At 43.2% G+C, this 27636-nt stretch overlaps 1 protein-coding gene across 12 annotated transcripts in view; it reads left to right on the top strand.

Annotated features, from left to right (window-relative positions):
• The window catches only part of LOC135548393 (RNA-binding protein Musashi homolog 2), a 399534-nt gene that overhangs the window by 362 nt on the left and 371536 nt on the right, over positions 1–27636 (top strand). For all 12 annotated transcript variants that reach the window (XR_010456818.1, XR_010456817.1, XR_010456819.1 and 9 more), the window contains exons 2-5: positions 189–229; positions 495–576; positions 1074–1158; positions 7896–7937. Coding sequence is in view for 9 of the 12 variants with exons in the window: in XM_064977945.1 (XP_064834017.1) it covers positions 189–229; positions 495–576; positions 1074–1158; positions 7896–7937 (250 nt within the window). In the remaining 3 variants the exon portion in view is untranslated. The remainder of the gene's footprint in view (positions 1–188; positions 230–494; positions 577–1073; positions 1159–7895; positions 7938–27636) is intronic.

A 27636-nucleotide genomic window follows, 5' to 3' on the forward strand; every position in this document is an offset into this window, starting at 1 on the left:
AGCTTCTGCTTTGCTTTGGAAGATTACAGTAGCAAGTGTGGCCTTCCCCTTTTAATAAGATACACTATTGCGATCCAGCGATTTTTGTTTTCTCTCTCTACTCGTTAAGATCGCTTTTAGAAGTAGTTAGTCGTCAAAATGGCCGATCTGACATCTGTACTCACTTCTGCTATGTTTTCTTCTTACAGTAAAATGTTTATTGGTGGCCTCAGCTGGCAAACCTCACCAGGTGAGACAATTATTCCCTTACATTTCCCATGTTTCTTATTTTGTTACAATAATTGATTGTGCATGCTGTGGTCGCGTTCTCTGTGTGTGCAGTAGGCAACTGTATGGGATATCTGGAGTCCCTCTGTTTGCGCGCAAGGTTATTTTAGATTTCCAATCATCTGAAGTCCTCTATTCGACCCCTATGTGTTTTTGAAACACACTGACAACAGTATGACAACCATTTGTTATTGACTAATTATCCGACATATTTTCTCTGTTCACAGACAGCCTTAGAGACTATTTTAGCAAATTCGGAGAAATAAGAGAATGTATGGTGATGAGAGACCCCACAACAAAACGTTCCAGGTAAAAGGTTTTTACTTTTGCTTTCCAGTTGGTGAAATGCTATCCTACACTTGTGTAGTTTATATGCCACATATTAACCCGGGCTGTTTGTCCCGCGTTGTGTTTGACAGAGATAGATTAGCTCAAAAGATAGCTGCGGGTGAATGCAATTTGACATTGACTTTGGGACTGAATTGTAATGTTGGTGTAGTGTTTTCCCCCCTCTCCTATAAATCAATATAAAGTCAAATAACATATATCAGTGCCCGCAATTACTATTGTAATCTACAATTTAGGTAGATATTATCTCTATCATTTGCATGAACAGTAGTTAACTGGGACAGTGTAAATACCTGATGCCCAGTAAAAACGTTTAGCATGTTCCGGATATTCTTGATAGGCTACATGTTAATACTCTTGAGAGAAACAGTTGAGCTTATATTTCTACCTTCTCACATAGTCTATGTAAATAATGTGTGACCTAATTGGTTGTTTCTCTGTATTTCTTTGTTTTGCAGAGGATTTGGATTCGTTACGTTTGCAGATGCTGCCAGTGTAGATAAAGTCTTAGCTCAACCACACCACGAATTAGACTCAAAGACGGTATGTCTGTGTTTTGATGTCATTTGCAATGATATTTTACTGTCTGTGTTGCACGTTTTAAAATATGAATCATTGCCTTTATTAATTTCACTGTCATGCTTGAGATATGACACTGTAATAATACTGTCATATAAGTTACACATAGTAAAATGATACCACATTGAAACCAACAACAACTGCAGTACATCCATGTGTGGCAGGTGGTATCTCAGAATGCTCACATGCCATTTGCCAGTTACTGGGTAGGCCCTCTTGGTAAGGGGCTATTGGTAAAATTATTTATTTGGTCAAAGCTGTAGATGTGGAATTAGCCCATGATATCACCGTGACCCCCTTCATGTAAACTATTGCGGTAAAACACAGCGCAGGGGTGAATCTCATATCTGCTCAATTTCCCTTCTCCTCTGAATGAATGAAGGTGACACGCCCCCTTTCCCATCTCCCAGTACCATTCCACATGTGCACATATCCCATGTCACTCACATGGGCTTTCTCTCACAGGCCTCCTCCATGCATATAACCTGTCAGATCGTACACATCACTCTGTTTGATTCATATCGCGTCAATGGAAGTGGGAAGTTACAAATGTGATTCTATAACATAAATATTGATGCCAAAAGGTCCATTAATCCTGTAAAATATTTGTTATTTCATGACATCAAATGATATATACTTATGTATAAGTGTATTTGAAATATTACAAGTGTTGCTTCCAAGTTAAAGTCCCAGTACATTGTCAAGTTTGTTAAAACCTATTTTCTGTCTTATAATGTCAACAAACCTGATGCTTCTCCTATCAGCTTACTTCATGTATTCTTCTATTAACAGGCACACACATACACACACACGTCCCCATTTATTCTGTTTTATCAAAAGCCTTGAACTATTGTGTCAGTGTGGCAGTAGATAAGTCATTAAAGGATGTCAGTTATTTTTGAAGTTCTGTCCGTGTAGTGGTGGATTAGACAGAGTTCAGTTGAGATAATTGTCTGCGATTTCTGCTCGGTGGGTGGTGATATCCAGTCATGCTCAGACAGCTCTGGAGATGGAATAGTGCATACCGAAAAATAGATGCTTTGTTAGCAGCCTTCTGTGAAAGCCATGTTCAGATGGGAGAGTATGTCTTTAAGATATATTTGGAAAGACAAACATATTGTACTTCAGCAGGCGGTGCACAGTTCCAGTGGAGCCGGGCTGAAAGCAGTGCGGGAACTTGTTGCACGGCTGTCCTCGGCTGATTGGCAAGTCACTGGAGGGTGCTTGTAAAAGCTTTCCGTTTTTATCTCCATACTTGAAAGCGAAAGAGGAGCGGGTTCATGTTTTGAATGTTATTAAAGGAAACCAGCATCTGTAAGCTGTTGTAGACAATCTTGGGTTGTGCAATGCATATAGCAGGGAGAAAGCCCCAGAGTGCTCTATTTAATATGTGATTATTACACACTCTATGACAGATGTTTCCTATTTAGAGCTCTGCTACATATAATAATATATGGCATACATGTATGAATTAAATCATGATAAATAGCCTACACGCATGCAGTATAAATACTGCAGATTAGCATGTGTTCTATATGTACTTCTGCATGGTACGTATAGTGTGGATATACACATTATACATCAAAATTAGGGAGTTGAAGAACTCTTTCTTTGTGATAATGAATAGCCTATGCTTTTGTAAGCTTAATTGAATCGCACTCCTTTCCCCCCTCAAGGTTATTGACAGCACTCATACCAATTGACTTTATTTCCTCTATAGAGATGAGAAGTGTCATCTGGTGTCTTTGCTTGGAGATGTGTCCTGTATCCACATGTCTTGCCGTAACTGAACAAGGAATACGACTCAGAGATTTAAAAAATTCTGCCTGGCAAACTAACCGTTAGTAAGTAACAATTGAGTAGCTGGTAATTTGAAATATTGTCAAATAAAACACTGGTATTAGTTCCGTTGAATTTACTGTTTTGATGATTTAATAAAAAGTATAAATAAAGCTCGCGCCTTAATAAAGCCATTTGGTTTCCATTTTGTTCATACATTGTTTAATGAATACAATTTCATTTGAGTGAAGTAAACTATAATTGAAAAGACAGGTTACAGCTTGGTATATTATTGTATGTAGACATATCTTGCAATCATGTTTTAATGATTCATTTGTTTATTTTCTTCCACAACACCTCACATTTATTTATTACTTTTAGTTGAAGTTCCTTTACACTAAGGTGTGTTGTGTAAATAGTAATGACATAACGACATATTGAGAAGCGAGCGAGAATAGCCCATGAAAATCATAAGGATTATAGTTCTAAAAGCACAATGATTTATCGGTTGAAGAGAGGGGGGGATGTAATGTTATTTGTATGAGCTGAGTTATTGAAGAACCTAAAGCATGGCCCTATTGATACTAAGCAATACTGAGATCAACATTTGATACTTCCTGATGTGACACTGAGGCAAAAGAGGGCACTTTGCCAGTACGCAAAGGAAGTGACTCTACATCACATAGACCTGAACCAGCAGTTTTCTGCCTTATATTCCATTAGTCATTCGGCAGAAGCGCTCGTGTAGCATGTATGTCACACGCTGTATATACTAACTCCTGTGTTAAACAGTGCCTTGCAGTCTCTGATGCTGTATTGTACCAGGTGTCTCTTCTAAAAGAGATTTGATCTTTGTGAGACTAAACTGGACACGCAATACCCTACAAGTCTGAAGGTTTAGAAAGAGGCTGAGGGCTTATGGAACTTTAAATACAATGTGAAAAAACTTTACAATTCTCTTCTCATCCAATGGTACAGTGTTCTTAAACCGACAATATTGGATATTTTGTACAGCCTACTCCTGTTCCGAGCAGTATTACATTTTACATAGATATTCCTCCTTTGTTTTTTGTGTGGATGTTCTCTCGTGCGAATGGTCTCAGTGTGGAAGGAGGGTTACCCCGTGGAGAAAGATGTCGGTCAGAGACGTGGACAGTGAGCACAAGTATGCTTTCATAATGCACACACACATCATAACGTGCCACAGCTATTGTTCAATCCCCCTGATAGCCTGGGTTGCTTTCTGTACGGTTATGAAAACAGAGTGCTTTCAGACCGGTATGAATGTGAATGGAGACATATGGCCAAGGAGAGCTCCAGGCTTCAAAACACACATGCCAGCAATTCGGAAACATATTTTGAATGTTATATTTCATTTGATGTTATATCTCATCTGGAATAGTATAAGTTATCTTTTTACGTACAGTTATTTTAAAAGAGGATGACGAACATGATTTGAATTGATTCAAAATGTTCTTTATCTGAGGAGATGTAGTTTTAGACTACTGCATCACAGTATCCATTATCAATGACCAGGTCAGGATGATTCAGTCTGGACCCCTGCCAGAGGAGATGTATTATACTCCTAAATAAGTCGTCTGTTCTTCCAAAACAAAGGTAGCCTATTTCGCCCACAGATATTTGCAGCCATTATTGGATGACCTCTGGCCAAACCCTGTTTGCTGTTTTGATGTAGTAGTTTCAAAGGACAGAATGTCTCGTTGAGGTGAGGGGGACGAGGCCAGAGAGAGAGAGAAACAGAAGAAAGGGCTGTTGCAGCTCCTCTGGACAAATCTAAGCCTCCTCTGTCGGATATCAATTGAAAATAATGTCAGCTGTGAGCTCACCTCCACCGTGCCACTTGTTGGTTCATGTCTAGCAGGTGCTTTGTCTTCAGTTGATCGTGTAAGCTATACCTGCCTTTTTCAGCCTTAGATTCAACAGATCCTCTGAGGGAATTTGTCTTCTCCTCAGACTTGAATGATTTATTTACAGTATTCAGCATCTAAACAGGCAGTGCTTTTTTCATTGTCATAATTTGTTGCACTGATAATACATTGAAATGAAACAACACAGACATCATTATTTTTTACAACATAGCGTAAACAGCAGGGTAATGCAGGCTTCAGAATAGCCCATATGTGGGTAATCAATTGCTCGGGAATGATTTAACGTCCCCCCCCCCAAAAAAAACTTTTTTGATGAGGGCATGCTAAATTGCCTCAAGTGAAATGATGAGGCTTCATTTGGGTATTTGTTGGCAGTGCATTTGACATTGGTAATAATACTTGTGTGTGTATGAAAACCGTAGGGAGATTGACAGAAAGAAGCAGATGATTAATCAGTATATATCAATGCTTCCTACATCGCTCTAAACACACATCAAAACAGTCAAGAAATCAAGCTTTTTGATAGGTTTTTAAAGCTACAAAAATGGTCTATCTTAATCTTAAGCTGCCAGTATAGAGTGAGATCTGTGACGAGAGAGAGTTTACCCAGAAGCTGCAATAATGTATGAAATCCTGTTGGAAGATCTGAACTAAGGATGTAAGCAATTGCCTTCTGCCTGGATCTTACACAATCGCACAGTGAGAAGCCCTCTGAGACCCTGGCGTAAAAAGCTGTAACAGAAGATAAGAGAAGAGAAGAGAAGAAAAAATGAGAAGGAATGTATTGCTTTTGGTTTGTTCTCTTTTATTAGTTTGACATACCTAGTTGGAAGATGTTGACTGTAGAGCTTGAGAAATAGCTATTTTTCCACTTTGGGATATGATCCATTAGGGGACGGAGCTATCGATGTGTATGCATTGTCATTTTTACCAGAATTGATACATTATTATGCATTGATTGAAAAGACTATGCTCTTGTTGGTGGATTTGTCATCATTTCATGGATCTAGAAATGATCCCCTCATTGCAATGAGACTCAGTGATTTATATCCTACTGGTGAGGGGAAATAGTACCTCTCGAGATCAATTATTAACACAAAGAGCAAACTGCTATTCCTATGGAAGCGTGTAAATGGAATAACCTTTAGTTCCAGACATGCTTTAGTGTACTGTTGTAATGTGAAATATTAGGCCTATATTAAATGTAATTCCCACATAAACTTCCAATTGACATGAATACTTCGACAGAATGAAAACAATCTGTAGAATGTACCCCCCCCCCCCTTGGCAAACCTTTCAAAAGAACCATTCATTTCCTAAGGCTGTGACCTAAATAAAGGTTTGCTTCTACAAGCTCTATCAACAGATCCCATACTAAGTCACCATTACCTAACACAGCTACTACACTGGTCATCTGGACAAATAACTGCATTATCTGGCCATTTCAATAAACAAACTAAATGTGTGCATTGCTAATTATGTTCTATCCAATTAGTTGATTAGTAGTGATTGTATGCAGAATAATTCTTTGGCAAGTTCAAAATCCATTGTGGATTCGATTGACATGTGGCAACTCGAAACTGTACCACCTTCACTGCTACTCTATTTAAAAGTTGAGCTGTAGCAGAAATGCATGTTGACGTCTTGAAATGGAAAAGTACCGTATGACAGAGAAAAAACAGACCCATATCCAGCTGTGTTGATATTCAGGGACTGGTGTGTAGGTTGGAAAGGTAAGACACCACCAAGTATGACGGCTTTGATATTCAAAGCGTAGGCCTATAGTGTTGTCTTTGCACAAATATGCCCAGCTCCGCTGTGTATTGGAGGTTGAATTGGTTATGCCTGAGGCTAATTGCTAAAACGAATCATTACATGGAATTCATTATGAGTAGGGTTGCCATACCCAGGTGTTATTGAATTCATCTCTCAAATTGACCTGATTTAGAAAGATGGCTAACAATCATAACGCCGCAAGATAGAAATAGGACAGAGAACTATGTTCCTGCTTCGTTCTCACATGTTCCTCTTTCTCAAATGACTACAAACACGTAACAGGTGAAATGAAAGCTACGGTTGGCTGATCTTCCCAGATGGTAACCTTTGTCTCTGTTTCCAACTGAATCATCAATTGCATTTATTATTGAGGAATGTTTTTTTTCTTTTTCTTTTTACATTTCTTAGGAATATGTGATATTAGTGTTGTCTGTGAGATGTAGAGGGTTTATAGGAGGACTATGTTTTTTCCAGCTAATGTGACAGGTTCTCTTCCAGCACAGTTCACCACTTACTCCATCTTTTTTGGCTTCTTTTTGTAAATTGAGAGAGAAATCTCAGGCCTACAACTGAGACAGTCTTGATCTTTATGATGATGCTGTGGTTGATTACATACAACCTGTAGATATGCAAGTCTTTAAAATCCTCACAGAGAAATATGCAGCAACGTAAAGGGTTTGCACTGCTGAACACAAAGTCATTTTCTGCAAGAGAACAATTTCCATCTGTTGCCGTTCCCCCTTCAATAGGTCTGCTTGGATGAGATTGTTTGAAACTTCTCTTTTAAGAGCCTGGTATTAAAGTCAGGAGAAGGCAGCATGACATTGATGCATGAAATAGTTTATTTTCATTCTGAATGCAAGATTGATAAGGCTGCAACCGCACGCCTCAATACCAGTTAAACAGAGGAAGAAAAACATTTTTCCGAGACGACAAGGCAAAGACAGAGAAACAGGTTGATCTGATGCACCTTCCTGCTTATTTCAGAATATCTGGAGTTATTGTCACAGTCCCCAGACTCCTATTTCCAACCCTGAAATAATCATTTCCTCCAAACATTCCAAGGCACTGTTCCCATTTTGTGATCTCTCAGCATCTCTCAGCATCAAAAGGATGGCACGTATTTTGAAGTTTTAGGAATGTTGTTGTCACTTTGGAGAAACATTATCATTCTATCTCTGTTTCTACAATTGTCTGAATGTTGATGCACAATTGACAATTTCTTAACACATTCCTTTATGTTTCTATCTTTCACAGATTGATCCTAAGGTTGCCTTCCCCCGACGCGCTCAACCCAAGGTAAGAGCAAACCACCTCACTTACTGTTAGTGCTGCTAACTGACCAGTCAGACTCTTTTTTTCTAAAGCGCTTGTCTTTATTAGCAACAGGACTCATTTCATTTTGGAAAAAGCACTCCAAAGGCACTTGTGCTATGAGCTTGGGAGCACTTCCAGCACAGTTCAATGTGTTTCTAGACTAATCATAGTATGATGACTATTTGTGAGTTTATAATTACATAGAAGAAGAGATGATTATGCTTGTGTTACATGGTCAGCAGTCTCCTTTGGAGACTTCCCCTATGCTGATCCCAATTTGACCAAAACCAAGCAATTATAATAGAGAGGTGATGTTTGACATGGAGGTAACTCGTTAATGATGAGAGTATCATCTTTCATAATGGCTTAATCGTGGCTCGGCCACTGGTCGTTTGCGTGTGCTACACACACATGCTTGTGCCACACACAGACACTCTGTTTGGGGAGGTGGTGTTGGTAATCATGGTGTAGCTGCAGTGTTGAGAAGTGTCTTCTTCATCCCCTCTGACAGGCTTTGGGTTAGAGGGGAGCACCTTTAGGCCAATGTAGTGCTCCTCACATCAGACCTTTTAGACCTGAAATGGGTGGAGATCGATAAGGGATTTTTCTCCTTCCCACCGGCTCACAGGGAGGTGTTGTCACTGAGCTGTTCTGGTTTCAAATGGGGAATTGGCAGTGAAAGCTTTCAAAGCCAGAGCACATGGTGTCTTAAGCGTATGGGCATATGGTGGAGAAACTACCAGGTCTCCTTTTTTTCACTCCTTCATTTGCCTGTTTGTCGCTTTAACCTTTTCTCTTCCTCGGCTTGTCCCTGAACATCTAAAACACATCAAAAACAACCAGCCAATATATTTTGCCTTCATATTTTGGGATTTCAGTTAAAAGGAAAACAACCTCCTCCCTGGAAGGCATAGGTGTTGTGCTTATTCATTTATACATTTCACGACAGTATGCTCTGTTTAGCTGGGACCAACATGTAAGAGAACAGAATCACTCAGAAATACATCATTTTTTTTCCACAACCTTATAAACATCCAGTGTCATTCTCCTGCTCTTGTTATATCAATGGAAGAAAAGAATGACACCTCAACAGAATTAATCCAGTAGTACAGAAGAACCTGTAGTTGAGATGTTTTAGTCAGGCTGTAGGGCAAGCTCATTAGAGGAGAAAGAGGTTTTTATTTGTAGTATTAAGAGAATGTGGATTTCAAAGGATCTCAGAGCAATAGGATTAAGGCTGATAGATTAGCATGGCATGGCTTTCTCCTTCATGTTCAATTGATTTAAGGCCTTTATAAGCAGTCTGGGTCTGAGGTTGCCAATTAGAAAACACTCTGTTTTTGAATATGTCATTGTTTCTTCCTCCTCCTCTTCAGCCTTGCTGCTTGTTTCTGTTGTTTAAGAGGCCTGTCCCCAGTGAGAGATGGGGTTCATTGGTGCAGCTGCTAGGGCAGGCTGCAGGTGCATCCGTGGCGCTGGTTTGGGTAACAAAATATGTTAAGAGACCTATCGGCTTTGGGTTCCTCATGGGCTCACACCTCACTCTACCCTCCATCTATCATGCACTGTAGAATACTTTGTTAACAGCACTGTGTTACTGTGTCTTAGGGATTGTACATTTTGTAGAGAAGGTCTTACATAGCCTACTTTAACCTGCGTCTACCCAGGTACTTCCGACATTGGTCTTAGTGCTGCCATCATAATTCAGGCAGTTTCCTATATCCAAGTTTCCAATACCATTCAGTGTATGAATCTAGGGGATCCAATTATGTTATAATCATCCTACCTACCCGGACTCTGTAGCCCCTATAGATCTGCCGGACTGTGTAGCCCCTATAGATCTGCCGGACTGAGTAGCCCTTATAGATCTGCCGGACTGTGTAGCCCCTATAGATCTGCCGGACTGTGTAGCCCCTATAGATCTGCCAGACTGTGTAGCCCCTATAGATCTGCCGGACTGTGTAGCCCCTATAGATCTGCCGGCCTGTGTAGCCCCTATAGATCTGCCGGACTGTGTAGCCCCTATAGATCTGCCGGACTGTGTAGCCCCTATAGATCTGCCAGACTGTGTAGCCCCTATAGATCTGCCAGACTGTGTAGCCCCTATAGATCTGCCAGACTGTGTAGCCCCTATAGATCTGCCGGACTGTGTAGCCCCTATAGATCTGCCGGACTGTGTAGCCCCTATAGATCTGCCGGACTGTGTAGCCTCTATAGTCATTTAGCAGCTGCGGGTCTAATTCGTTGACGCCCCTCCTAAAAACATGATCATAAAACAAATCTATGCTTTTCTGGATGGTAAAACGTTTTCAGTGTTAACTTAAATGACTAAAACCAGGTATAAAGTATATAGAAAAGATAAATGAACTATGTATTCATACGAACTAACAACGACCAAAATAAAAACTAGACAGTCAGGGAGAATCTAAAATTCATGTTATGGCATGGGGCCACCATTGATAAAAAAAAAAATCTTTGAGTCACTCAGATTGCATAAGAACACCGAATAAACCATGGCCAAATGTGTTGAATTGCAGGAAATTAGAAGTTGAATAACAAAGTGTGAGGGATGGGCCTGGAGAAATGTAACCTCTCTCAAATGTATAGACAGAGCTATGGATGGAAGGACTGACCATCCATGATATCAAAATAATATTTCTAACCATGGTTGTTTCTACACTGTTTGTTTACATTTGCATTGTTTACAAACATTGGTGTAAAACAAACTTATATTTTGGTATGACAGTTGAACCAAGCTTACGAGGCATTTTATAAGTTATATGCTTCAAGAATCAATGGAGACAGATAATGAATTTATAAGTCCAAAAATGGATGTAGCAACTGCTGATTGCCTCTTTAAAACAGACATTATTCTCTCCGCCCCATCCATGACAAAATGTGTCGAATTGCAGGAAATCGCTTTAACCCCCTCAAGGAAAACTTGGATCTGTACAGTGTGATGTCTGTGTGAGGTGAATGGAGGAGGACAGGTGCTGTTTCTCTCTCCTCCTTTGTGGAGCTGTTGTCTTTGTGTTTTTACAGGAACATGAAAACTGTGGGCTGATGTCTGCCTGCTGTGTTTAGAAACCAAAGTGATAGTTGCTGCCCACATCACTAGAGATTGGTTTCTCAGCAGCTCGTTTCGTTACCGATACCGTCGCTGACACTGTTGTTGTTGTTTTCGCACGGCGGAATCACAGACAAGCATAGCGCGTCCCAACATGATTTTAATTGCCGGTGGGACTGCGGCCACTTTGCTGGGAGATGAGCTCTGATGACTTGTTATGGAAATGAAAGGAAGGAGCTGGGCCACTCCGAGAAGGCGAGCAGCGCAGCTTAAATAACCCCTTCCTGCCCGCCGGGCCGTCTCACCAGGGGCTGTTTGCCTCATTAGGCTTCACTAGCAGCCACTAGTCGCCACATCAATGGCAGTCATTGGGCTGCACTGATGAGATGAGCCTCTGTGTAGTGTACACAAATAGATATGTTCTGGATGTATTGAACAGTGGGAACTGGACTGAATGAACTAAAAAGGAGTAGTACTGTTTACTTGGCTTGACAATCACAAAGTTTTCAGAGTTTTATTTGGTGCTGCATTACAGTATATGTAGATTTTAATAAGGGAGACGGAGTAACCTTCAAATGTTGTCTGCAGCTAACTAAGCGTACCGTAGTAGGCCTGAGTGGAAATAGATCTGGGTTATCAGTCATAAATACCATCAAAGCAGTGGCCCAGATTTCCCAGTGTGTGTCAGCTGTGTGCTCTGCCTGCCTCTCTCTCCCTACTGCTGAGGGACTGCTGCGGCTGCTGGTAGTGTAGAGGGTAGAGGGAGGCATGGCTGGAGTTGATTCTCTTTGGAGGGGCTAGAATAGATTCACTCTAACACCCCATTCTCCCTCTTCCTCATCTGGTACTGGTCCCACACCTCTTTCTCTTTCTTTCTTTTCTTGTTGTGTGCTTCATTTTTTTGAGCTGGAGAAAAGCTCCCAGGTGTCCCTTAGTGCTGGAGCTGGGGACAAATGTGTTGCTGAGGGAGAAAACTCCTCGCCAGGTTTTTAATGAAGTACAAAGGTGATGCTGTGTGAAGTACAGACAGAACCTCCCACTCCCCTAACATATAGACACACATGTTATGTTCATCTATCCTCGTGGGGGACCTCAAATGTATTTCAGTTCAAAATCGTATTTTCCCTCACCCTTACAATAACCCTTACCTTAACCCGTAACCCAAACCTAACCACTAAACCTAACCACTAACCCCTTCCCTAATCCTAAACCTAACCCTAACCACTAACCCCTTCCCTAATCCTAACCACTAAACCTAACCACTAACCCCTTCCCCAATCCTAAACCTAACCCTAACCACTAACCCCTTCCCTAATCCTAAACCTAACCCTAACCACTAACCCCTTCCCTAATCCTAACCACTAAACCTAACCACTAACCCCTTCCCTAATCCTAAACCTAACCCTAACCACTAACCCCTTCCCTAATCCTAAACCTAACCCTAACCACTAACCCCTTCCCTAATCCTAAACCTAACCCTAACCACTAACCCCTTCCCTAATCCTAAACCTAACCCTAACCACTAACCCCTTCCCTAATCCTAAACCTAACCCTAACCACTAACCCCTTCCCTAATCCTAAACCTAACCCTAACCACTAACCCCTTCCCTAATCCTAAACCTAACCCTAACCACTAACCCCTTCCCTAATCCTAAACCTAACCCTAACCACTAACCCCTTCCCTAATCCTAAACCTAACCCTAACCACTAACCTCTTCCCTAATCCTAAACCTAACCCTAACCACTAACCCCTTCCCTAATCCTAAACCTAAATAACCTTTGTCCTCATGGGGAAATATCCCCACGAGGGAGAATTTTTCTTGTTTACTATCCTTGTAGGGACTTTGGGAGATTTTTAGGAGTGCAGGACCCAGGAGTGCAGTTCTCTACTCCAATGCCCCTTTAAGAAACCTGCTCATGGGCTGTTCTCCTACATGCTCTACATTCTTACTTACAGGGCCTTTAGAAAGTATTCACACCCCCTTTTCCACATTTTGTTGTGTTATAAATTGGGATTAATATATATCTATTTTTTTACGATCTACACAAAATACTCGGTAATGTCAAAGTGGAAGAAAAATTCTAACATTTAAGATGAATGAAAAATAAAAGGCTAATATATCTTGATTAAATAAGTAATCATCCCCCTGAGTCAATACATGTTAGAATCATCTTTGGCAGTGATTCCAGCTGTAAGTCTTTCTGGGTAAGTCTCTAATAGCTTGGAACACATGGATTGTACAATATTTGTCCATTATTATTTTTTAAACTCTTCAAACTCTGTCAAGTTGGTTGTTGATCATTGCTAGACAGACATTTCCAGGTCTTGCCATAGATTTTCAAGCAGATTTAAGTCAAAACTGTAACTCGCCACTCAGGAACATTCAATGTTGTCTTGGTAAGCAACTCCAGTGTATATTTGGCCTTGTGTTTTACATTAATGTCCTGCTGAAAGGTGAATTTGTCTCCCAGTGTCTGTTGGAAAGCAGACTGAACCATGTTTTCCTCTAGGATTTTGCCATTGCTTAGCGCTATTATTTTTATCCTAAAACAACTCCATAGTCCAGCCGATGACGAGCATACCCATAACATGATGCAGACATCACCATGCTTGACAATATGAAGAGTGGCACTCAGTGATGTGTTGTATTTGATTTGACCCAAACATAATGTATACAAAAATAAACAGTTTTACTTTTAGTGCCTTATTGCAAACAGGATGCATGTTTTGGAATATTTTTTTTCTGAAAAGACTTCCTTCTTTCCTCTGTCATTTAGGTTAGTATTAGAGGTCAACCAATTATGATTTTTCAACGCCGATACCGATACCGATTATTGGTGGACCATAACAGCCGATACCGATTAATCGGCCAATTTTTTTTTTACAATTTATTTATTTGTAATACTGCCAATTACAACAATACGGAATGAACACTTATTTTAACTTAATATAATACATAAATAAAATAAATTTAGCCTCAAGTAAATAATGAAACATGTTCAATTTGGTTTAAATAATGCAAAAACAAAGTGTTGGAGAAGAAAGTAAAAGTGCAATATGTTCCATGTGAAATATGTGCCATGTAAGAAAGCTAACATTTCAGTTCCTTGCTCAGAACATGAGAACATATGAAAGCTGGTGGTTCCTTTTAACATCAATATTCCCAGGTAATAAGTTTTAGGTTGTAGTTATTATATGAATTATAGGACTATTTCCCTCTATACCATTTGTATTTCATTAACCTTTGAATATTGGATGTTCTTATAGGCACTTTAGTATTGCCAGTGTAACAGTATAGCTTCCGTCCCTCTCCTCGCTCCTCCCTGGGCTCGAACCAGCAACACAACGACAATTAGCGCGCTAACTAGCTAGCCATTTCACTTCGGTTACATGAGCCTCATCTCGGGAGTTGATAGGCTTGAAGTCATAAACAGTTCAATGCTTGACGCACAACGAAGACCTGCTGGCAAAACGCATGAAAGTGCTGTTTGAATGAATGTTTACACGCCTTCTTCTGCCTACCATCGCTCAGTCAGATACTTGTATGCTTAGTCAGATTATATGCAACGCATGACACGCTAGATAATATCTAGTAATATCATCAACCATATGTAGTTAATTAGTGATTATGATTGATTGTTTTTTATAAGATAAGTTTAATGCTAGCTAGCAACTTACCTTGGCTTACTGCAATCGCATAACAGGCAGTCTCCTTGTGGAGTGCAACGAGAAAGAGGCAGGTCGTTATTGCGTTGGACTAATTAAGGTTGCATGAATGGATCCGCCGAGCTGACAAGGTGAAAATCTGTTGTTCTGCCCCTGAACAAGGCAGTTAACTCACTGTTCCTAGGCCGTCATTGAAAATAAGAACATGTTCTTAACTGACTTGCCTAGTTAAATAAAGATTAATTAAATAAAAATAATAATAATAATAAAAAAATCGGCAAATCTCGGCGCCCAAAAATACAGATTTTCGATTGTTATGAAAACTTGAAATCGGCCGTAATTAATTGGCCATTCCGATTAATCGGTCGACCTCTAGTTAGTATTGTGGAGTAACTACAATGTTGTTGATCCATCCTCAGTTTTCCCCTATCACAGCCATTAAACCCTGTGACTGTTTTAAAGTCAACATTGACCTCATGATGAAATCCTTGAGCAGTTTCCTTCCTCTCCGACAACTGAGTTAGGAATGACACCTGTATCTTTGTAATGACTGGGTGTATTGATACTAGAGGTCGAGCGGTTATGATTTTTCAACACCGATACCGATACCGATTATTGGAGGACCAAAAAAGCCGATACTGATTAATCGGCCAATTTTTTAAATATTTATTTGTAATAATGACAATTACAACAACACTAAATTAACACTTATTTTAACTTAATATAATACATCAATAAAAATCAATTTAGCCTCAAATAAATAATGAAACATGTTCAATTTGGTTTAAATAATGCAAAAACAAAGTGTTGGAGAAGTAAAAGTGCAATATGTGCCATGTAAAAAAGCTAACGTTTGAGTTCCTTGCTCAGAACATGAGAACATATGAAAGTTGGTGGTTCCTTTTAACATTCCAAGGTAAGAGGTTGTAGGTTGTAGTTAATATAGTATTTATAGGACTATTTCTCTCTATACCATTTGTATTTCATATAACTTTGACTATTGGATGTTCTTATAGGCACTATAGTATTGCCAGTATAACAGTATAGCTTCCGTCCCTCTCCTCGCCCCTACCTGGGCTCGAACCAGGAACACATTGACAACAGCCATCCTTGAAGCAGCGTTACCCATCACTCCACAAAAGTCTGCAAGGGGAATAACTACTCCATGTCTCAGAGCGAGTGACGTTTGAAACACTATTAGCGCACACCCAGCTAACTAGCTAGCCATTTCACATCGGTTACACCAGCCATTAGGCTGATAGGCTTGAAGCCATAAACAGCGCTGTGCTTGCGAAGAGCTGCTGGCAAAACGAATGAAAGTGCTGTTTGAATGAATGCTTACGAGCCTGCTGCTGCCTAACACCGCTCAGTCAGACTGCTCTATCAAATCAGACTTAATTATAACATAATAACACACAGAAGTACGAGCCTTTGGTCATTAATATGGTCCAATCTGGAAACTATCATTTCGAAAACAAAACGTTTATTATTTCAATGAAATAAGGAACCGTTCTGTGTTTTATCTAACGGGTGGCATCCATCAGTCTAAATATTCTTGTTACATTGCACAACCATCAATGTTATGTCATAATTACGTACAATTCTGGCAAATTAGTTCACAAAGAGCCAGGCGGCCCAAACTGTTGCATATACCCTGACTCTGCATGCAATGAACGCAAGAGAAATTACACAATTTCACTTGGTTAATATTGCCTGTTTACCTGGATTAATTTTAGCTAAATATGCAGGTTTAAACATATATACTTCTGTGCATTGATTTTAAGAAAGGCATTGGTGTTTATGGTTAGGTACAGTCGTCCAACGATTGTGCTTTTTTCGCAAATTAGCTTTTGTTAAATCATCCACCAGCGCTGCATCAATTATATGCAACGCAGAACACGCTAGATAAACGAGTAATATCATCAACCATGTGTAGTTATAACTAGTGATTATGATTGATTGATTGTTTTTTAATGCTAGCTAGCAACTTAACTTGGCTTCTACTGCATTCTCGTAACAGGCAGGCTCCTCGTGGAGTGCATTGAGAGGCAGGTGGTTAGAGCGTTGGACTAGTTAACTCTAAGGTTGCAAGATTGCTTCCCCCGAGCTGACAAGGTGAAAATCTGTCGTTCTGCCCCTGAACAAGGCAGTTAACCTACCGTTCCTAGGCCGTCATTGAAAATAAGAATGTGTTCTAAACTGACTTGTGTTCTAAACTGACTCGGCTCCCAAAAATACAGTTTTCCGATTGCAATGAAAATTTGAAATCGGCCCTAATTAATCGGCCTTTACGCTTAATCGGTCGACCTTTAATTGATACACCATCCAAAGCGTAATTATGTCACGCCCTAATCAGTTTCACCTGTCCTTGTGCTTGTCTCCACCCCCTCCAGGTGTCTCCCATCTTCCCCTTTTCCCCTGGGTACTTATACCTGTGTTCTCTGTTTGTCTGTTGCCAGTTCGTCTGGTTTGTCAAGTCAACCATCGTTTTGTTTCTCAGCTCCTGTTTTTCTCCTGTCTCTCTTTTCTCGTCCTCCTGGTTTTGACCATTGCCTGTCCTTACTCTGAGCCCGCATGCCTGCCGTCCAGTGCCTTTGCCCCTACTCTGGATTACCGGCCCCTGCCTGCCTTGACCTGTCGTTTGTCTGCCCTTGTTGTTGTAATAAACATTGTTACTTCAACACAGTCTGCATTTGGGTCTTACCTGAAACGTGACAAATGAACAACTTCACAATGCGCAAAGGGATATTTAGTGTCTGTTTTTTTAAGTTGTACCCATCTATCAATATGTGCCCTTCTTTGCAAGGCATTTGTGGTTGAATTTGTGGTTGAAATTCACTACTCGACTGAGGGACCTTACAGATAATTGTGTGTTTGGGGTAGAGAGATGAGGTAGTCATTCAAAAATCATGTTAACCACTAGTCCATGCAAATGATTGTGATTATGCAAATTTGACTCCTGAACCTTTTCAAGCCACGATAAAGAGGTTGAATACTTATTCACTGAAGACATTTCAGCTTTTCATATTTTATTAATTTATAAACATGTATATAAACTAAATTCCAGTTTGACATTGTGGGGTATTGTGAGTAGATCAGTGGCACAAAATGTGGAAAAAGTCAAGGGGTGTGAATACTTTGAAGGTGCTGTACTTTTCTCTTTCTCCCTCTGTCTCTCACCCCTCCTTCCATCTTCTCCACTTTGTTCACTCTTGGCAGCCTCTCAGAACCTGGTGAATCCGCTGTTACGCCTCACTCAGTTATGTTGTTTGTCTTTAGGTGATTATTTCAGTATCATCATCTCAGAATGATTTTCATTTCAACTGACACAGCTGACTGCTGGGAATATGAAACCATGGCTGCCAGCTACTCTAAATGTCCATATGAGTTTATTAAAAGAACTAGATTCCCTGTTCAAACTCAGTCGTGCACCACTGCCAGAGTTTGAAAGAATATTGAAGGACAAAAGTATTTTATATATAACATAATACTTTCTTTAAACTGGGTGGTTCGAGCCCTGAATGCTGATTGGCTGAAAGCCGTGGTATATCAGACCGTATACTGTACCATGGGTATGACAAAACATTTATTTTTACTGCTCTAATTACGTTGGTAACCAGTTTATAACAGCAATAAGACACCTCAGGGGTGTGTGGTATATGGCCAATATACCACGGCTAAGGGCTGTGTCCAGGCACTCTGCGTTGCATATTGTCTAAGAACAGACCTTAGCTGTGGTATATTGGCCATACACCACATCCCCTCGGGCCTTATTGCTTAAATATAGAACAGAATACTTAATATAGCACATATCTCTATGTACAGTATATCTCTATCTTATGTGTTATCACATTGGATGATAGTAGGTCATCTTTCCATTTCTCTGAGACTGGAGACAAGCATTCACAGACAGCAACACAACCTCACTATTTCTAATGGAATGGTTTCTGTTTTCCCTCAAAATGAATGCACTTCTGAAATGGGTTTTTACAACTGACAGGAAGTGCATTGACTTTTCACTGAAAACAAGAAACAATCCGATAGCTGGCAAAGTTAACTTGGATCAGGGTGAGGGAAAAGTCGATCAATCAGTGTTCCGTTGATGGGATTTCTTTATCGTCACCTCCCTCTCACCTCCTGGCGAAAAAGGTTTGTAGCCGACACAAACAAACCGTCCAGATGGAGGGAGACACAGAGAGGTGTTTTCTCCCTGTGGTAATGGATGTGGTAGAGTGTCAGGAGATGTGTTTAAATCCCTGACCCTACTCTGTTCCAGCTTTGAACGACCTCAATAAACTGGTCCAGACAAGAATGAGGCCAAAGCCCAGGCATATGAATGACTGTTTGTTGAATGGTCAGACAGAAAGACATTCAGAAGAGACTCAGTCTGTCAAAGGGTCTTCTTAGTAATTGATACTGTTTTCTCTTCTACACATTGTCATTATACAATGTATCATGTCTGTGTGTCTGTCTGTGTGTCTGTCTGTCTGTGTGTCTGTGTGTCTGTGTGTCTGTGCTGCTGGCTCCTGAGTGCTGGCCCCTCTCCCCACCTCTCCTCTCCCTGGTCTCTTTGCTGTGGGTCGAGGGTAATTAGGTTTGGTGGGGGGTTCAGGGCCGTGTTCTGTACTTATCAATGGCAGCAGGCCTGCAGTGGACAGCAGGGAGGGGAAGGATGGAGGGAAGGAGGGCAGGGAGGACAGAGGGCTGCTGGAGCCTGGCCCTGCTAAACCTGATGCTGACTGACAGTAATGAGGAGACCCAGGCCAGCCAGCCAGGAGGGAGGGCTATGTCCCCCTCCACACAACTCAACCCCCTCATCACGACTAACACAGCTCCTATCAGATCCCTCTTTTTATATGACAAATGCTTGCACGCACACATTGAAGGAGCAGCCCCACCACACCGCAACCTTTCCCCGACTCCGTTCACCTGCCTAGGAAAATATTAAACTCTGACCGAATGGTAGATTTGCGCTTTTAGTTAATCTACACTTAGATTTCAGATGATGGCAAATGTACATGTTATGACACCACTGACACATAGTTATAACCTTGCTGTTCTGCAGTGTGTTATTTCTGCCCTCACATTGCCACTGAATTACGCAGAGCAGGCCCCAGCGCCACCGTCTCATACAGCATTGTGGGAGATGGAGTGGGGGGTAGATTAGTTTCAGTGTCGGGGACAGACAGGAGGAGCCAGATGGAATCTGGGAGCTGAGACAGTGTTCTGTTCTGCAGTGTTTAGAGTAGCCTACCGGGACAGGGACAGGCCAGAGCTCACCCAGTCTGTCTCTGGTCAGAGAGCACCACATTCCTGGAGGCCTGAACCCGCTGTGGCCTCTCCCTGTCCTGGCACGGAGCCTCCGGTCCGGGGCACGGGACGGTCAGGGGAGGGCATGAGGGGGCCATGTACTCTCTGCTTCTGACACACAGCAATAAACAATCTCACAGACGCAACAAACAAGTAGATATTTGTCATCCTCTGTCTTGGGCTTGACTTTTGTTATGATCGTTTTTGAGAAGGGGGTGGGTGGGTATTTGTCACACCTGATGACTAGGCACAGCTGTGCCGCCAGTAATTATCAATTTTCTGCTACACTTGTCTCAAGAAGTGATTTAAGTCCTTCGTAGAGGGAAATCTCTACTGCTCCAATCCTACCCAGACACACAACACTGCTCCCCACGACCATTTAAAATGAATGCAGCATTAAAGTTGTGAAGTAAAGGCAAGGACTGTATTTCTAATCCAGAATGCATTAGAGAAGATTTGAATAATCTTAAGAAGGCCTAGCGGTATGGTCTGCCTAGCATGTTTCTTCTGCAGTGACCTTCATGTCTGACCTTGACTCTTATCTCTTTCCATTTGTATTCCAAGTGGTTTCCCCTCATGTAAATAACAAATACCACACCATAGGACTTCATCTAAACAATGTTTTGGGCGTAGTGTTAGTCAGAGATAAATGTACAGGACCTAGGATGGCTTTTCCTCTGGTTTCTGGCTGATCTAATGCTGAGTGCCTGCCAGACCTATTAGAGCTCCTTTGGAAGAGTGGACAATTATCTCGGTTTGCCCATGGGTTCACTCTCCAAGCTTCTGTAGGTTGTAGCTGTGGCTGTAGCTGTGGCTATGGCTGTAGCTATGGTTGTAGCTGAGGCTGTAGATATGACTGTAACTGAGGCTGTAGGCTGTAGCTATGGCTGTAGCTCTGGTGTAGCTCAGGCTGTAGATATGACTGTAGCTGTAGGCTGTAGCTATGTCTGTAGCTCTGGTGTAGCTGAGGCTGTAGATATGACTGTAGCTGTAGGCTGTAGCTATGTCTGTAGCTCTGGTGTAGCTGAGGCTGTAGATATGACTGTAGCTGCAGGCTGTAGATATGACTGTAGCTGTAGTTATGGCTGTAGATATGACTGTAGCTGTAGTTATGGCTGTAGATTTGACTGTAGCTGCAGGCTGTAGTTGTGGCTGTAGATATGGCTGTAGCTGTGACTGTAGATATGACTGTAGCTGTAGTTATGGCTGTAGATATGACTGTAGCTGTAGTTATGGCTGTAGATATGACTGTAGCTGCAGGCTGTAGATATGACTGTAGCTGCAGGCTGTAGTTGTGGCTGTAGATATGGCTGTAGCTGTGACTGTAGATATGACTGTAGCTGTGGCTGTAGATATGACTGTAGCTGTGGTTGTAGCTGTAGCTATGGCTGTAGATATGTCTGTAGCTGTGGCTGTAGATATGACTGTAGCTGTGGATGTAGCTGTGGTTGTAGCTGTGGCTATGGCTGTAGATATGACTGTAGCTGTGGCTGTAGCTGGGGTTGTAGCTGTAGTTACGGCTGTAGATATGACTGTAGCTGTGACTGTAGATATGACTGTAGCTGTGGCTGAAGATATAACTGTAGCCGTGGCTGTATCTGTGGCTGTAGCTATGGCTGTAGATATGACTGTAGCTGTGGCTGTAGATATGACTGTAGCTGTAGTTATGGCTGTAGATATGACTGTAGCTGTAGTTATGGCTGTAGATATGACTGTAGCTGCAGGCTGTAGATATGACTGTAGCTGCAGGCTGTAGATATGGCTGTAGCTGTGACTGTAGATATGACTGTAGCTGTGGTTGTAGCTGTAGCTATGGCTGTAGATATGACTGTAGCTGTAGTTATGGCTGTAGATATGACTGTAGCTGTAGTTATGGCTGTAGATATGACTGTAGCTGCAGGCTGTAGATATGACTGTAGCTGCAGGCTGTAGTTGTGGCTGTAGATATGGCTGTAGCTGTGACTGTAGATATTGACTGTAGCTGTGGCTGTAGATATGACTGTAGCTGTGGTTGTAGCTGTAGCTATGGCTGTAGATATGACTGTAGCTGTGGCTGTAGATATGACTGTAGCTGTGGCTGTAGATATGACTGTAGCTGTGGCTGTACAGGCCACTAGGACTGCGGTGCTGTATTGCAGGATCCAAGTTGTCATGGCTCTAAGAGCTCACTCTTCCCTCTATACAGAAGCAACTCATTCTCATCCTTGTAACCAATATCTGTCAATACAATGGGCAGAATTCTGTGTCAATTAAAGATTGATACATAGGTTGATACATTATTTCATTGGATGAGAGTTTGAATTGCAGATGTAGTTGTATGATTTGACTTTTTATTCTTTGATAAATCCTCCATATGGAACTGTTTCTCTACCTGTAAATTACTCTTTGAATAACCTCGAAGTTGTGTGTCTCAATAGAGAATGAAGTCAGTATGAATTTTCATCCCATCCACATATAAATATTAGTACAGTCGAGTTGTGATGTTTTATGGTGGCACCGTGTCATTTTTAGCCACAGCAAATCTTAAGCTTTTGAAACATTAAAAGCGCAGTGCAGTCAAAAACATGATTTCCCTGTTTTATATATATTTCCACTCTATGAGGTTGGCATAATACTGTAAATTGTGAAAATGATGATAATGCCCTTGTAGTGTAAGAGTTGTTTGAAAAGGTACAGTAAGGTACTTAATTGTTATCCAGAAATGATTTGATATCGAGGTAAAAATGGCTGCATTGGACCTTTAAGGTATGCCTATTGCTGTAATATTTAACAGAGCTGTCTGCTGACACAACATGGAAGAGCTCTCTCTCGCTCTCTTTCTCTCTTTCTCGCTCTCTCTCTCTCGCTCTCTCTCTCTTGCTCTCTCTCTCTTGCTCTCTCTCTCTCCCTCTCTCTCTCTGTCCTCTCTCTGCCTCTCTCTCTCTGTCCTCTCTCTCGCTCTTTCTCACTCTCTCTCTCTCGCTCTCTCGCTCTCTCTCGCTCTCTCTCGCTCTCACTCTCTCGCTCTCGCTCTCTGTCTTTGCTTGCTGAAACAGCTGAGCTGCCATTGAGTCCCTGGCTGAACCTCAGTGATGCCGCTGGAGGGGGAACGCGTAACTCTTTTAGAGCATTTGCATTGCATGTAAATCCATCATCCCAACAGCAGGCAATTCCCAAGAGGGTCTAAATTGGCCAAACTAAACAAATGAATGGGATAAAGTAAACCTGTAGTTGACATTGTAGCCACTGCTACCAGAGGGCTATGGGTGCAGCGTGGAGGATGGAAGGGGAGGAGGGGGATGTGGGATAGAAGGGGTGAGGGGGAAGCTCATGCCCTCCAGTGCTGTAGAGATACTGTAGGTTGACTTGTCCATGAAGTAGTCCTGACCTGTTATGTCCTTGCCCTCGTAGCGGATGACCTTGTTCTGCAGCCTCAGTGGCCTGTATATGTGTGTGTGCTTGCATGTGTGCGCATCTTCTCTCCTCTCCCTCCTGTCCTCTCGCTCCTGTCCTCTCTCTCCTCCATCTCCTGTCCTCTCTCTCCTCCCTCCTGTCCTCTCTCTCCTCCCTCTCCTGTCCTCTCTCTCCTCTCTCTCCTCCCTCTCCTTTCCTCTCTGTCCTCTCTGTCCTCTCTCTCCTCCCTCTCCTGTCCTCTCTCCTCCCTCTCCTGTCCTCTCTCTCATCCCTCTCCTGTCCTCTCTCTCCTCTCTCTCCTCCCTCTCCTGTCCTCTCTCTTCTCCCCCCTGTCCTCTCTCTCCTCCATCTCCTGTCCCCTCTCTCCTCCCTCCTGTCCTCTCTCTCCTCCCTCTCCTGTCCTCTATGTCCTCTCTCTCCTCCCTCTCCTGTCCTCTCTCCTCCCTTTCCTGTCCTCTCTCCTCCCCCCTGTCCTCTCTCTCCTCCCTCTCCTGTCCTCTCTATCCTCTCTCTCCTCCCTCTCCTGCCCTGTCCTCCCTATCCTCCCTCCTGTCCTCTCTGTCCTCTCTCTCCTCCCTCTCCTGTCCTCTCTTTCCTGTCCTCTCTCTCCTGTCCTCTCCTTCCTGTCCTCTCTCTCCTCTCTCCTGTCCTCTCTCTCCTGTCCTCACTCTCCTGTCCTCTCTCTCCTCCCTCTCCTGTCCTCCCTCTCCTCCCTCCTGTCCTCTCTCTCCTCGCTCTCATGTCCTCTCTGTCCTCTCTCTCCTCCCTCTCCTGTCCTCTCTCTCCTGTACTCACTCTCCTGTCCTCTCTCTCCTCTCTCCTGTCCTCTCTCTCCTGTTCTCTCTCTCCTGTTCTCTCTCTCCTGTCCTCTCTCTCCTGTCCTCTCCCTCCTCTCCTCTCTCTCTTGTCCTCTCTCCTCTCTCCTGTCATCTCTCTCCTGTTCTCTCTCTCCTGTCCTCTCTCTCCTGTCCTCTCCCTCCTCTCCTCTCTCTCTTGTCCTCTCTCTCTCCTCTCTCCTGTCCTCTCTCTCTTGTTCTCTCTCCTGTCCTCGCTCTCCTGTCCTCTCTCTCCTGTCCCCTCTCTCCTCCCTCTCTGTCCTCTCTCTCCTCCCTCTCCTCACTCCTGTCCTCTCTCCTCCCTCTCCTGTCCTCCCTCTCCTCCCTCTCCTGTCCTCCCTCTCCTCCCTCCTGTCCTCTCTCTCCTCCCTCTCCTGTCCTCTCTGTCCTCCCTCTCCTGTCCTCCCTCTCCTGTCCTCTCTCCTGTCCTCTCTCTGCTGTCCTCTCTCTCCTGTCTTCTCTCTCCTCTCTCCTGTCCTCTCTCTCCTGGCCTCACTCTCCTGTCCTCTCTCTCCTCCCTCTCCTGTCCTCCCTCTCCTCCATCCTGTCCTCTCTCTCCTCGCTCTCATGTCCTCTCTGTCCTCTCTCTCCTCCCTCTCCTGTCCTCTCTCTCCTGTACTCACTCTCCTGTCCTCTCTCTCCTCTCTCCTGTCCTCTCTCTCCTGTTCTCTCTCTCCTGTTCTCTCTCTCCTGTCCTCTCCCTCCTCTCCTCTCTCTCTTGTCCTCTCTCTCCTCTCTCCTGTCCTCTCTCTCTTGTTCTTTCTCCTGTCCTCGCTCTCCTGTCCTCTCTCTCCTGTCCCCTCTCTCCTCCCTCTCTGTCCTCTCTCTCCTCCCTCTCCTCACTCCTGTCCTCTCTCCTCCCTCTCCTGTCCTCCCTCTCCTCCCTTTCCTCCCTCTCCTGTCCTCCCTCTCCTCCCTCCTGTCCTCTCTCTCCTCCCTCTCCTGTCCTCTCTGTCCTCCCTCTCCTGTCCTCCCTCTCCTGTCCTCTCTCCTGTCCTCTCTCTGCTGTCCTCTCTCTCCTGTCCTCACTCTCCTGTCCTCTCTCTCCTGTTCTCTCTCTCATGTACTCTCTCTCCTGACCTCACTCTCCTGTCCTCTCTCTCCTCTCAACGGTCCTCTTTCTCCTGTCCTCTCTCTCCCGTTCTCTCTCCCCTGTCCTCTCTCTCCTGTCTTCTCTCTTCTGTTCTCTCTCTCCTGTTCTCTCTCTCTCCTGTCCTCTCTCTCCTATCTTCTCTCTTCTGTTCTCTCTTTCCTGTTCTCTCTCTCCTGTTCTCTCTCTTCTGTCCTCTCTCTCCTGTCCTCTCTCTCCTCTCCTCCCTCCTGTCCTCTCTCTCCTGTCCTCTCTCTCCTCTCCTCTCTCCTGTCCTCTCTCTCCTCTCTCCTGTCCTCTCTCTCCTATTCTCTCTCCTGTCCTCTCTCCTGTCCTCTCTCCTGTTCTCTCTCTTCTGTCCTCTCCTGTCCTCTCTCTCCCCCTCTCTCTCCTCCCTCTTCTCCCTCCTGTCCTCTCTCCTCTCTCTCCTGTCCTCTCTCTCCTCCCTCTCCTGTCCTCTCTCTCCTGTCCTCTCTCTCCTGTCCTCACTCTTCTGTCCTCTCTCTCCTCTCTCCTGTCCTCACTCTCCTGTCCTCTCTCTCCTCTCTCTCTCCTGTCCTCCCTCTCCTGTCCTCTCTCTCTTGTTCTCTCTCTCCTGTCCTCTCTCTCCTGTCCTCTCTCTCCTCTCCTCTCTCTCTTGTCCTCTCTCTCCACTCTCCTGTCCTCTCTCTCTTGTTCTCTCTCCTGTCCTCGCTCTCCTGTCCTCTCTCTCCTGTCCCCTCTCTCCTCCCTCTCTGTCCTCTCTCTCCTCCCTCCTGTCCTCTCCTCCCTCTCCTGTCCTCCCTCTCCTCCCTCTCCTGTCCTCCCTCTCCTCCCTACTGTCCTCTCTCTCCTCCTTCTCCTGTCCTCTCTGTCCTCCCTCTCCTGTCCTCTCTCTCCTGTCCTCTCTGCTGTCCTCTCTCTGCTGTCCTCTCTCTCCTGTCCTCACTCTCCTGTCCTCTCTCTCCTGTTCTCTCTCTCATGTCCTCTCTCTCCTGACCTCACTCTCCTGTCCTCTCTCCTCTCTACGGTCCTCTCTCTCCTGTCCTCTTTCTCCTGTCCTCTCTCTCCCGTTCTCTCTCTCCTGTCCTCTCTCTCCTGTTCTCTCTCTCCTGTTCTCTCTCTCCTGTTCTCTCTCTCCTGTCCTCTCTCTCCTGTCCTCTCTCTCATGTCCTCTCTCTTGTTCTCTCTCTCCTGTCTCTCTCTCTCCTCCCTCTCCTGTCCTCTCTCTCCTCTCCTCTCTCTCCTGTCCTCTCTCTCCTGTCCTCTCTCTCCTCCCTCTACTTATGCTTCTTCTCTAGTTTTCTTTCCTCTCCCCTTTATTGAAATTCATATCTCTTTCTCCTTCATGCATCTTGCTAGTGTTCAGGTTTCTCTGTGTGTGTGTTGTTTTGAGCCTGGCCGAGATATATGTGGGGCTGTAGCTGTACAGGCCACTAGGACTGCAGTGCTGTATTCCAGGATCCAAGTTGTCATGGCTCTAAAAGCTCGATCTTCCCTTTATACACTCTTAGAAAAAAAGGTTCCAAAAGGCTTCTATGGCTGTCCCTATAGGAGAACCCTTTTTGGTTCCAAGTACAGGTGTGGGATCTTAATTCGATCACCCCTTTGTTGCTGTGAATTTCCCTGTACAGCAGGAAATGCTAACTTGTAGTGTATTTAAGGTTTTAAAAGGCTTATAAAGTTGGTAAATAGACTTTAAAATGTCACACTTGATTTGCCCTAATGAAAAATGTATCCCCCCCTACAACAAATGTCCATTAATTGTAATCCACATAATAATGCAAAATTGCTGTTGCTGCAGGATTCCTTTCCTGCTGTAACAAACTGGCACAAATTAAGATCCTACATCTGTAGGACCCTATTTTGGTTCAATGTTCAATTGTTATCTAAGAGTGTATAATAGCAACTCTTCCTCTGCCCTCTTCTGCTCTGAGCTTTTTGTTCCAAACTCCATTCAGACTTCATTGTTTTTTGTAACCAAAGTCTGTCCATTCAAATTCAATGGGCAAGATTTTGTCTCAATTTAATTGGTTAGTGTGTGTATGTGTGTGTATTGTTTAGAGCCTGGCTGAGATATATTTTTGTTCCGTCTAAATGTGACTCATAACGGACAGCTCTTCACTGATACCCCCCAGTCCCCTCTCTTCCTCTCATCCTCACCCACTCTTTCTCTCTTTTCCTTTCTACTGTATCTCCCCACCCATTTTTTCAGTCACACTCCCTCTGTCTTCCTTGTTCTATCCCTCTCTTGCTTTCACTCTCCTCCTTTCTCACCCCCCTGTTCTCCTCCTTTTCCTCGGCTTGATAAATCTGATGCTAAATTTAGAAGCATTTCT

Source organism: Oncorhynchus masou, chromosome 11 (assembly GCF_036934945.1).
Source record: "Oncorhynchus masou masou isolate Uvic2021 chromosome 11, UVic_Omas_1.1, whole genome shotgun sequence".
Classification (NCBI taxonomy): domain Eukaryota; kingdom Metazoa; phylum Chordata; class Actinopteri; order Salmoniformes; family Salmonidae; genus Oncorhynchus; species Oncorhynchus masou.